The sequence below is a fragment of the Manacus vitellinus genome, unplaced genomic scaffold (genome assembly GCF_001715985.3).
Source record: "Manacus vitellinus isolate BGI_N305 unplaced genomic scaffold, ASM171598v3 scaffold_0_pilon, whole genome shotgun sequence".
In the NCBI taxonomy this organism is placed as follows: domain Eukaryota; kingdom Metazoa; phylum Chordata; class Aves; order Passeriformes; family Pipridae; genus Manacus; species Manacus vitellinus.
In genome coordinates, this window is record NW_021938789.1 from 38,652,196 (window position 1) to 38,664,288 (window position 12,093).

General features: G+C 36.2%; 1 protein-coding gene across 3 annotated transcripts in view; it reads right to left on the minus strand.

Annotated features, from left to right (window-relative positions):
* ARFIP1 (ADP ribosylation factor interacting protein 1) overlaps positions 1-12,093 on the minus strand; it is a 36,765-nt gene that overhangs the window by 3,795 nt on the left and 20,877 nt on the right. For all 3 annotated transcript variants that reach the window (XM_008933161.3, XM_018071721.2, XM_008933163.3), the window contains 3 exons: positions 8,240-8,461; positions 4,647-4,804; positions 2,378-2,552 (listed from right to left, as the gene is read on the minus strand). In XM_008933161.3, the coding sequence (XP_008931409.2) occupies positions 2,378-2,552; positions 4,647-4,804; positions 8,240-8,461 (555 nt within the window). The remainder of the gene's footprint in view (positions 1-2,377; positions 2,553-4,646; positions 4,805-8,239; positions 8,462-12,093) is intronic.

Here is a 12,093-nt window from a genome sequence, read left to right on the forward strand (position 1 = left end):
TTTCAGAAAGGCAGCTGAAGTGTAAAAGGCAGTGCTTTTGTGCCAGCGCTCTCAGCTGTAGGAAGCAAAGGATTTGCAAACCACAGACTGAGCTTTTATGTCCAAGGCCATTGCTCTGCGTCTCAGTACAGAGGCTCCAACGAAACAGCAACACATCATTTCCACTGCTTCTCCAATTTATGCCCTTCTCCAAGGCAGGCACAAGCCATCCTATTGCTACTCCTACACTACAGGGTAAGGTACTTCCTTTATTCATTTCAAACTATTGCCATGATGACAAAATGTCATCCTACACATTAAATAGAAAAGACCAAAGTAATGGTTACCTCAGTAAAGCTCTCAATAGATAATTATATTTAAGTCAATTTTTAATCATAAAGAAAGTAACTTTTTATTTGGGAACAAAACTGCATACAGTCTTTAGTAAATATTTTTACATCTCTAGTGTCAAAGCTGACAAATGTCAACCACTGATAGAAAGGTTTAAGCATGTGAGAGTCCCCTCTGTATTAGTGTAAAAGACAGGAAGGAAAAAACAATCTCTTTCAGAAACAAAATTTGTAGGCTCTGACTGCTAACAGGATGCTTGTACTAATTCAAGACTCACTAGGAAGACAACTTCTTTAGTGTTCCCTAAACTATTTAATTCAGTTTTAAAAAAATTATAAAGAGTTTTTTTGTACAAGATGGAAATAAAATTATTTCACTCTGAAGCTTTCCTATCTGTATAAACATAAATTGATCTGTTTGTTATATAGGTGATGGAAAATATGAGGAAGCAAGCTAAGTGTTATTTTCAATCAATTTGAGCTTAAGCATCAGAATTCCTCTACAGATGTGAGTTGAAAGGATCAAACAATTTCAACAGAAGTACAGTAGCAAACAACTTACTAAAAGATGAAAATAAAGATGGGGAAGAGACAACTTCAGCATACCTGTTTTCAAGCTAGCATAGTTTTAAAACTCAGTTCTTAGGAGCATTTCTAATTTAAGCAACAGTATCAGCACTTAGATTAGACTTCAGCTTGTTCAAGAAAATTAATTTCCATATGGATTTTTTTCAGTTTTAAAGTTAATGGGCTACTAGTTCAGCAAGAACAACAGATTTTAATCACCTGATGATCTGGTCTATCAACTCTTAATGCCTATGGGATTCCAGATCAGGGGGTCCTAATGCAAATGCCTATATGAAGCAACAGTGCTCAGGAGCTATGTTTTAAGCATATATTGTTTTGGAAACCAAAAAGTTTGTAGATTTTCTCCACTTTTTTCCTCTTATCTCTTCCTTCCCTGACTTCCATCTTTATTCTAAGTAGCTGATGCAACTGCATATGTGATAAAATATTCAAAAGAATTATAATCCACTTTAATTGGTTTAGCTCATTCCATGATTTTTCCCTTGAAGTTGCCTCCTTCCATGCAAGGAGCATGGTTTGCTAGTGTTATCATCGGGGGTCAGTCCTGTATTCTCTGACAGGCAGTTGTTACCTATGTTCAAATTTTTAAATTAAATGAATCCATCCATACTGAAAACATTAATCCACTGAGAGACATGGACAAAATGACAACCTACTATCTCCTATGTAAGTTTTAATCATATTTTCCTCCCTATGAAGACACAGGAATTATTGTCACATGATAACCATTTCATTTACCATGACTATGAACAAAAATCAGATCTTGAAAGACTAATTTAAAAGGACTTGTTTATCAAAGAAAGCAGTTTAAAATTGTGTTTTGTATGGCAGTTCTATTTTTGCCTGATAGAAGAATAAGAAGGGTAGGAATCCCATCATTAAGAGAGAAGAGGTGAAATGGTATGGTTGAAATAAACACTTATGGAAAAAAAAATCTCCTTTAAATCAACAAGAGTCCTGTTTAAAATTAAGAAACTATAAGGACATTAATTACAAAATTTTGTATTGCTCAGTTCAAAACCTTAAAGAAAGCCTAATTTTGAAGAAGCCTCTTCATAGTTCTCTCACTTTCTTTGTGCATAACTTCCATGATAGTGTTGTCAAACGTAAGTATTACTCTGAATGTTAAATCAGTAGTTCTATGACTCATTTAACCATTACATGTGGTAAATTGGAAAAGTAATGCTTTTCCAAACTTGAGACTCTGTATCAACAAGACACTTGTTGCCATAATATTTGTCATTTGTAGCTGGAGCAGCTTGATTAGGGTCTTCTAAGGCTGCCTGCTCTAAAAGTGTATCCTCCAGTGATACAGCAGGAACTCAGAAAATTCACCTTTTCTTTGCTTGTTCTACTTTTAAATTAATATACATTTTAAGATCTAACAGCTAAAATATTTCTAGAAAGCAGCAACTTACAGCACAAAACTCCTAAACATAGTATCAGAAGTAGTAGCTTACCTTATTTTCTTCCAAAAATTTCAATTTGATAGATACATCATTACGCATTTTGTCATATTTCTCCTTATGCACTTGAAACAGTTGTTGTGATTGTTCAATCTTTGGCAGAGTGTTTGCATCACGAGGGCCAAGATTCAGCTCTTCCAGGTCTGTTCGATAAGCATCATATTCAATCCTGAGAAGAAAGAGGAGGAGGGGGGAAAAAAGAAATCTAAAGGCAGTGTCTCAAAACTGACCTCATGTACAGGGCCAAGTACAACAGAAGATGAACAAAACAGTTAAGGGCAGAAAAAATAAAAAACCCAGGCAAGTTTTTTCTTCCTCCTCCTATTCATCAAGCAAATCCACCCTGAAGTATACTGTATAAGACTGCCTCAACAACCACCCTCCCTCTTCTGCTCCTGTCTCAGCCACATGTTCTCAGCCCAAAATTTTGTATGGGCTTCAGTGGTAAGAGCCTTTCCTGGGACATCTCAAACAACTAGCCCAGATAAAGACAGCAAATATTTTTCAGGTCATTCTTCTCTGTTGAATCAGTTCAGTGGAGAGTTTGTGTTGAGTGCAAAAGACACACCAAGAGCACAATATCCCCTTTAAGCAGATGTTTGAGGAACAGCTCACTTATAGCAAATTCTGACCTAAAGGATTTTCAGCATGCTCCAGGCTTCTCTATGTGTATTAACTGGAACAGTTTTATAGTTCTTCCACAAATAGGTCTGTGAGGATTTGTCTGTCCTATGGAAAAACAGGCTGCAAAAAGATGGTGCAGCCCTGCCCAAAGCTTCGCTCTTCCTTCCATACTTCTTTGTAGCTTTCACATAATGGAACCCAGCATATCAGCCAATTTTAATGGGACAAACTGCCCTATTTTTGGCTTTTTAAATATGCTTTCTTGGAAACAAATCAGGATTAAAAACTGGTTATAAAACAATTTTTCAGTTGGTGTAACTGCTCCAAAATAAAATACAACATTTGCAGAGGCAAAAGGAGTAATATTCACAGGGCTTTTCCTGATTCTCATTGCCAGTCTGATTCAGGCTTTTTTTAAAGAGTTTATGGCTGAATTCCAAAAAAGGAAACAAACTAACAGAGAGGTGATAGAAGAGGGGAGCAGATGAATGCTAAAGTGCAACTGGGGACAGGACAGAAGAGGTGCAGAAATAAATGTGACTTGTTTTCACACTGCAAAATGAACCAGGTAAGTGAAGAATCTTTGTAATTTATTTGCCTTATTAAAATGACAAAATACTTGATTAATGAACAGAAAGTAGCGAAGGTATTTCAGAAGTTAAGAATTATATATTGAAAATGACTGACCAAAACAATTGTAGCAGATGTATTTTGTATAAATTTTCAAGGGGATACCTGGAGAATGTGTGAAATAATTTTTTTTAAATATGTTGGTGTCAAAAATAAAGCAATATCTTATATACACGTAATAATTCTGCCTGAAAGTTTATCTGATTATCAAAACAATAACTTAAAATTCTGCTTATAAATAAGCATTAGAACAGAACAAATAGAAAAGGGGGAAAAGAACTTCAAAAATCAAACGATTTGCAAGTTCTGACCTAAAAAAAAAAAAAAATCACAAAAAATTATATGCATAAACTCCATCCTTTGTCGAATTAAAAGAAACACACTTTATCCTATTAAGTGAAAGAAAATCAGAATGGAACCACTCATCAGAAAGGACCACAAGTCCCTGGCAGGAAAAAGGAACCTGGCTTTAGAGTATTATGCCACATCCAAAAGTAACCTTCTCCAGGGCAGGAAACCCATTATCTACTGCTAAATGTTATTCACTAAGAAATTTCTGTTTCATTTTCCCCTTCCTGACCAAGCCTGAAACTTCTGCATAACAAGTGAAGTGTTAATTGTATGCATTGTGCATCAACAGAAGCACAAGACTAAATGTTCTTCAGTCAAAGAGATTATTTTACCTGTTGCAATGTAGCTGGATAAAAGGGTTAATCTTGCACTGTCACGCTACTTAAAAAGCCACCTTAATCTAGCACGTGGGAAAAAATAGCTATAATTACTTCTACAGCTAACAAGTAAAATTAAGTCTACAACAGGACATTCACAAAACATTTGAAGATACGTGCAATCAGTTACAGTTAACCATAAATCCTAATTATATGAGAGCTGCATTATAAGGCTTTTATCTGACAGGTTAGTTACTCCAATACAAGGACTAAGTTGATACAAAGCCTGCTTTCTGAAGATTAATTGGTATTGAAAAGAGCTAGACACAGGAGATAGCTACCTGGCACTTTCATACTGTTTCACAGTCAATAACGTATCCTCAATTGTTTTATTCACCAATGTATTCACACTGGCAATAAAAAAGTTAATAGCCCCGAGAAGTGTTTCTCCATTTTTAGCTAGAAGTTTCTGCGTATCTGCATTGTAGCCAAACTCCTCCTATAAACAAAGAGCAGAGAAAACAAAGCTGTAGATCAATTGAAATCATAACATTCATCAGCAACTATATAAAAAAATGCAAACACAGATGTGGCAGTTCTTTCACTTCTGTTTGGATATGATTATGATTAAACCAATATGATTACAATACAACATTCAGTTCACAGTTTTTATGAAATTGCTCTAACATCAGTAAAACATGATTTACAATTTTGTGACTATGTGTGATGTTAAATCCTGTTCTATAATGTGACTTGTCTGCACTCTAAAGTCTTGAATGTTACTTAAAAGTAAGTGTTAATGCAATCTTCACATTGTCATTCAGCAGGGTTTTAATCTGGCATCTCATGTGGTTGTCTAGGTAATGCTTTAATACGAACAGAGACACCCCTACATTAAATGCAGTAATGTAACTAACTTCACAAGGGCACGCAGCATTAATTAGCTATTAAGTTTTATTCTTACATTCTGGAAAAGAGCACTGCAAAAAACCTCAACATCTATCACAGTTTAATAGGCTGTAAATAATTGAAGAGTAGAGCATTCTAATGAATAGCAAATAAAAATTTTAATGTAGCTCAGCCATAAATTTCAAAGGGACAAGGGCAAAATTATTTCCAAGGCACTTAAGTCACATCTAGATACATGTTTGTTCATGTCTCTTTGTTAACAGCAGTGTAAGCTGACCAAGGCTGCAAAGATTTTCCTAATGCATGGATGCCAAATGAATCCAATTATTATATTTATGTCATCCATATGGCATCTTCATATTCTACAGATGGGAGTTCTCACAAAAGAGCACAATCTCTGGTTGTAATGACTGTAAAACACACTAGGTTCATATTTGGAACTTGGGTCTTTTTAAGCTTCCACAGTGCCAACAACTGACTCAGAAGTGCTGTATTCTCCCAGTTTCCTTTCATCTGTCTAGAAAATGAACACCAAAGCCAAATGATATTTCATGTTAACAAGTTCATGACAGTATGGGTAATGGGCAATGGTAAGGGAAGAATCCTCTAGAAAAGGAGGTGCAGTGGAAGTGAGCAACTGAAGAAGAAGAAAAATGTAGAGAACTTACGGCAAGTTTTTGTAAAATAAGCCCTGTAAACACCACTAAAGATCTATAACCTTTGCTTTGCACAGCTGCTTTGATAGCAAAAGCAGCCAGCTAAATAGCTACAGATTTTGCTGAAAAAAAACCAAACCAAAACCTCAAAACCAAAACAAACCCCCCAAAATATTTTCCAGCTGGTTTTGCTCTAACATTGCCAGCTATGCAGCTAACACAAGCCCTAGCTCAGGGAAGAAAGAGGAGCATGCCGACAGAAATAACAGCTGTATGACTGCCCCTCTCAGCATCTTAGTCCCATCTCTTTTCCCTCCTGCAGGCAAGACTGCAATCGGTTTTCCAGCTCGTCCTCTCACTCAGATCATTGCAGACCCAAATGAGCAACACCAGCACTTCACAGGAGGGAGGTAAGAAGCATGGGACTGCAGTGGCCTGCAGTACTAAGGAACATAACCAACAAAACTGTCCTTCTAATGGCTCATACAGTTTCACACAGACTTTTGAGTTTTGTCCATGACCTCTGCAGATACCTCTTATGAAACAGACAGCAAATCCTTTCTGTATCAAGAGTGTACACTCACTTCATAATCTATGCACAGGTCAATTAAATTGGAACTCATATGTCTATATAAGTAGAGGCACATGAGCCTGGAACCAGGAGTTATTTTTGTATCCAAAAGAGAAACAGCAACACATTCACATTAAATAATACCTCTGCAGATACCACATTAAAATCGTATTTTGTTATCATGAATAAAATAAGAAATATTACCTTGAGAATTTTTTTTTTATTTTATTTAAATTTATGTATTGTTATCATGTTAAACATTAAAGACTAACTGTTTGGAAATTTTACTTTTAGCCTTGTACAAGTTTTAGAGGCAACAACGTTATCCAAATATCCAAGAAGTGTAGGCCAGGCTACAGATGGTAATACAGTACAGATTAAACAGGGAAACACAAAGAGGAAAGAGACAAACATCAGGCAAGTCTCCAAGAGGCACAGGTTAGATAACTTTTATTACAGCAGCAGAAACCTTTATTTGATTTTCATCAACAGCGCCATTCAATAATCTACACAAGAGATGAATGACGGAAACAAATTCCAAGACCAGTACAAGATGCTGAAAGAACCTGGAAGATCAGTATTCCCATTAGAAGTTATAAGCTAATCATGGGAAAAAACCCAACATTCATTTAGCGAGTTTGACGCCAGATTTCATCCAAGTTCTGGAAGAAACATCCAGCTTCAGCACATATTTCATAACAATCAGGAAGTTTTGCCACAAACCACATGCCTGTATTTGTGTCAAGAGTAAACTGATTATTAAAAGCTTCTTTTAGCAGATAATTTAATTTCTTAGCTGCTAGAAGTGCTCTACATTCACAGATTTTCATCTGTCAGATTAATATTAAAAATTCCTGTATGTCCATGTAGGAGTCTCAATGTTTTTCAGCTAGCTATCACTTAAGGTTCCTCTGTGCAATCAAGAACTCCACCTCCTCCCTTAAAACTCAATGGTAAAAGACAATTAAGAAAAGAAAGATGTTTTTAAAATCACAAAGATAATTTGAGCTGTTCCAGCAGCTATGTTTTAGAGAATCATAAGCCACTTAATACTGGTTTTCCAAAGGATCAAATTGCTTTAACTTTCCAAGTACAGAATAAGCAATATAAAAGCAGGCCAGCTACTCTACTTTGTAAGCAACATCTACCTTTTCTCTCTTTACAGCAGACAGTTTTATTATTGGCAACAGAAAGTGCCAGTGTTACATTAACTTCTAAACCACGGAATCGTAACAGCCCAGATATCTAAAGATTGCCTCTCTTGCTCAGCAACTCCAGACAACATAAGAATACAGATTAGTCCTATTAGTAGGAAAATTCTGATTAAAAAAGGACTTTGAGATGAAATCAAAATGCTTAAATATGCTACAGAAAAATAATTTACTCACATTCAATGTGCACAAGTGAAGTAATGTGCCCTAATCTACTTACTCCCAGGCACATTCCCCAAAGACATCCTGTAATTGAAATTATGTAATACTGTGGAACACTTTGATGACATTTCATTAGAAGCAAAATTAATAGTAAAATGCATCTTCTCTACAAAGCAAGGTTGTCAGTTCTTGAGTCCAACCATCAACTAGAGGCAAACGTTTAAGAAACAAAGAACTACAATAATTTCAATAATTTCCTATAGTTTTAAGTGAATTACATAGGCTTTTGACACACAGAGCACGTAATATGTTATTAACTACAATGTTTATAAAAGTTGCTGCTAACTACTATATGCCCTGCACAAGTCATTTAGGCTTATCTTCATCTCTGCCACTGTATTTTTTTAACACTATAAAAGTCTTACATGAAGTTCCAATGATTTCAAACTCAGGTCAGCAAATGCATCTCCAAGTTGCCTTTGGGTATGTACCATCTGGAAGAGCTGCGTGGACAGCGTCTGTGCCAGTCTCAAGATATGTTCATATTTTTTTTTGTTATCTCTCAATATATCAATTTGAGCTTCTAGTTCCAGATCTACTGTTCTTGAGCCACGGCCCAGTTTTTCAGAGATGATCTGACGTGTACACTGCAGAGAAAATATTAAATTATAAAGAATCAAGTATATTCAAGACAACACAGCATACACCCATTTTCAGCTTCAAGGGACGTATAATTACACACAAATTCTTTCACAATCACCCCTCCCAATATAAGTTTGCACAACAAACTGAAAAAACAACACACTCTTTAGAAGTTTATCAGGACTCAGCAAGAACAGTTGGACAAGTCTCAACTCCTACTAAGATGAATATTCAAGTTAGCAAATCAAGAGCATAACTAATTGTTTCTCAAGTAAAAAAACACTTATCTCTTTATAGGTTTGGTGAATCTCATTAAGTTAAAAGAAGCATTTTAGCCTACTGCATTGAAGTCAGTTAATAGGAGCATTACTATTCTGCATAAAAATATCTAGTTAGTAATCTTTTGGGCTTTGTCTACCAATTATCCAATTCCAGAACATCCATGCTGTGCTTTCCAAAAATGTTATTTTTGAGTATTTTTTAGGGGGGAAGTCACAAGGTGGTGGTTTTCAGCACGTTTTTGAAAGCTGACTAGAAAACTGGGAGCTCCTACTAAGAAATACACAAAAGTATTAAAATGCACTTCTTATTTACAAGTCTATAAAATGGAGATGATTGTCTCAGAAAGACTTCCTTTTCCGTCATAAGTCAAATTCTTAGAAATTCGCAGTTCATTAACACAGTGAGCAGAAAATGTGCTCTTATAAGGCCATAGACACTTTCACCCTGTGTATGGCTGTGACAGATCAGGCTGCTACCACATTCCACTTATCTGTGACCTCTGCCAGAGATTGAAGCCCAGCTTGGCAGCGAGCCTCCCAAGATGCACACTGAGGTTTCCCTTGACTGAGACACAGAGAAGCCTTTTGCAAAGCAGATGTGTAGCAAAGCCATACAATTTCTCTATGAAAAGCAGGAATTATTTATTGCTATAGTAAGTTACTCAAAGTTAATCTGTGGTCCCAAGAGGTGAAGAGATAATCAATATAAACAAACTAAAAATTATGGCAGAAACAAAAATTACAAGGAAATAAACTTAGTAGACAAGGCCACAACTACTCTGAAAGGACTTAAACTAAGTGCAAAGTTGCTATTTTTTTTTTTGTGAAATAATGCCCAAGCCTACCTTTTATTATACTCCCCAAATACACTACCAGCACTGGATTTCCCAGGTTTCCCAGTTCAAGGACTTTTGTTTATTCCAGTCTCATGTCCAGAGGAAACACACATTTAACCTGCTAGAACTTTTATGTTCTTTCTAAATGTAATAGATGAACACAGGAAAGACACCAGAATGATCAAGCAGAACAAGCTAGTCATGATTCATAAGCTTTAGGTCAGAAGGTACAGACTATTTGGGCTATTTAATTAGATTCAACTAATTCACAAGAAAAAGCACAGCTAATCTAGGTGATATTTGTCTGTCAAGCATCAGAAATTTGGGAGAGCATAACAAATTGTAACATAGAATACACGTTTACCACCAAAGTCTCCAACAGAAATTGCAAAATACAGCTTTAGCAATACGTGTGCTCAAAGCATAAATAAACCTTTCACTAGGAACTATGGAAGCAATGGCCAAATTTTGGCTATTTTGCAAAAAAGCTGAGGCACACACATGCACACCTCCATGGAAATGCAGGAGAAAAATCTGAATCATGGAAGGCAACATTTCTGGAAGAAAGAATAAATTACAAATGAAGACATTATTTTCAACCAAGGGGTATTTGCTTCAGAAGTTACAGCAAAACACCTAAAAATGTGTTTCACCAGCAGTGAAAAATTAGGAAAAATCAGTAATTGGAAAGACATACACTGCATACTTTGTTAAACTCAGATGTAGTGAAAGATAAAGAAGATGCCCCTATCTGTTTTGAATTACTCCAGCTCTAAGCAGACTAGTATGAACACACAAGTTGCTGTATAGTCTCACTAGCAAACAAAGAAAATTCCATACATTAATTCCATTGTGCTTTGTTCTAAAAGTATCTATAAAGAAAACTGTTATGAATAAGACCATGCTACTCAAAATGAAGTCACCCAATGCAAAGCTTAAGAAAAACAACTCAAAGAAAAAAAACCCCACCAAAATACATTTAAGAGAAATATATTTTAAATTGCATATGTTGAAAATGAACAGAGACACTACTGGGCATGTCTCAGAAATAAAGGTTCCACTAACAGCCCACTACAAGAGAGGTTTGTAAAACAGGCTTGCTTTTTTTTCCCCCCTCAAAGTTTAGGAAGTTGTATGAAAAAGAAAAAGATATGCTTTTTGTTAGAATTGCTGAAAGTCAAGAAGACTCATGACTTTCCTGTGCCTAAATCTTGTTGCTAAACTGAAAACCTCTTTCTCATCCAAAGGGGAAGGGTGGGGCAGAAAAAAGAACAGAAAAAGATCTTGTCAGTAGACTACGGAAAGAAGGGCAATTTCTTTTGACACTAACTCATGATTACTAGGGAGCATACAACTGGGAAGAGTGACGGGGACAAAGGCATTCACAGATGGGAATGGCTTCTGAGCATATCCAATAATTTAGATTTCACAGCTCCTGATACAGACACCATGGCATAGGAACTACTCATACAAAATTCCTAAAGAACTTCCTAACATCAAGTTTCACCACTAACTCCACTTGTAGATTAATGTCTGGTACATTGAATAGCAGGGATATTAATCTCAGTGCTGACTTCCTCCTAACCATTTACTCCTGCCCTTTATTTCTTCATCTTCTAACCTATGAACAATTAGCTATTATGAGATAAGGAGGAGACTTCTTCCCATGATCTTCCTGATGGAAAGCACTATGTCCACAAACTTAAATACTGTCCTTAACCATATTAAATATGCATTTTGTACATAGTCTACTTATGAAGACTATGCTTTCAAGTGTATGGCATCTCCAGGTCCATTTCCGTAATACTCCCTCAACTCAAAATGAATTCATAAGGTCTCTGAACAATACTATTCCTCCAAAAAAGAGCGCACAAGAAGTCAATATGAGATTCTAGACAGACCACAACTGACATATCTCCTTGGGCATGTTTGGGAATAGATTTCAAGAAAACATTCATTTACTTTTCTGAAAGTGCTAGTCTTTGTTTGCTATGCCATAAATGGTGGGATTCTGAAGTTCAGGGAGAGGGAGGCTTAAGCCACAAAAGAAATCTAAAAATCCAGACTTTGCAAAGACTACAGCCGAAGAAAAACTGCTCTGAACAAGGATCCAAGACCACTTTTCCCAACATTTTTCACTACTCCTCTGGTTGTTGGTTCATGTCAGTGAGTTTAGAATCATTTTGCAGTTGAGAGAGACACTGGGAGATTTTTTGTTTTGTTTTTTTTTTTCTAAATCAAGGTACCAAAAAGAGAGAATAAGGTCAAGTCCTGTCCCATTTAGTTGTAGTATAAGAGCTTCAATCCCAAGAGTCAACATTCTTGAACAGACAAGAGAATTTTAAAGAAAGGTTTCTGCTGAATAGCACGTATTCCAATTGGACCACAGCACACTCCAGAGCAGCTGAATTACAAAATGGGTCAGGTTGGAAGGGACCAACCACAGCGAGTCATCTGGTCCAACCTCCCTGCTCAAGCATGGTCACCGTAGAGCACAGGGCACAGAACTGCATCCAGACA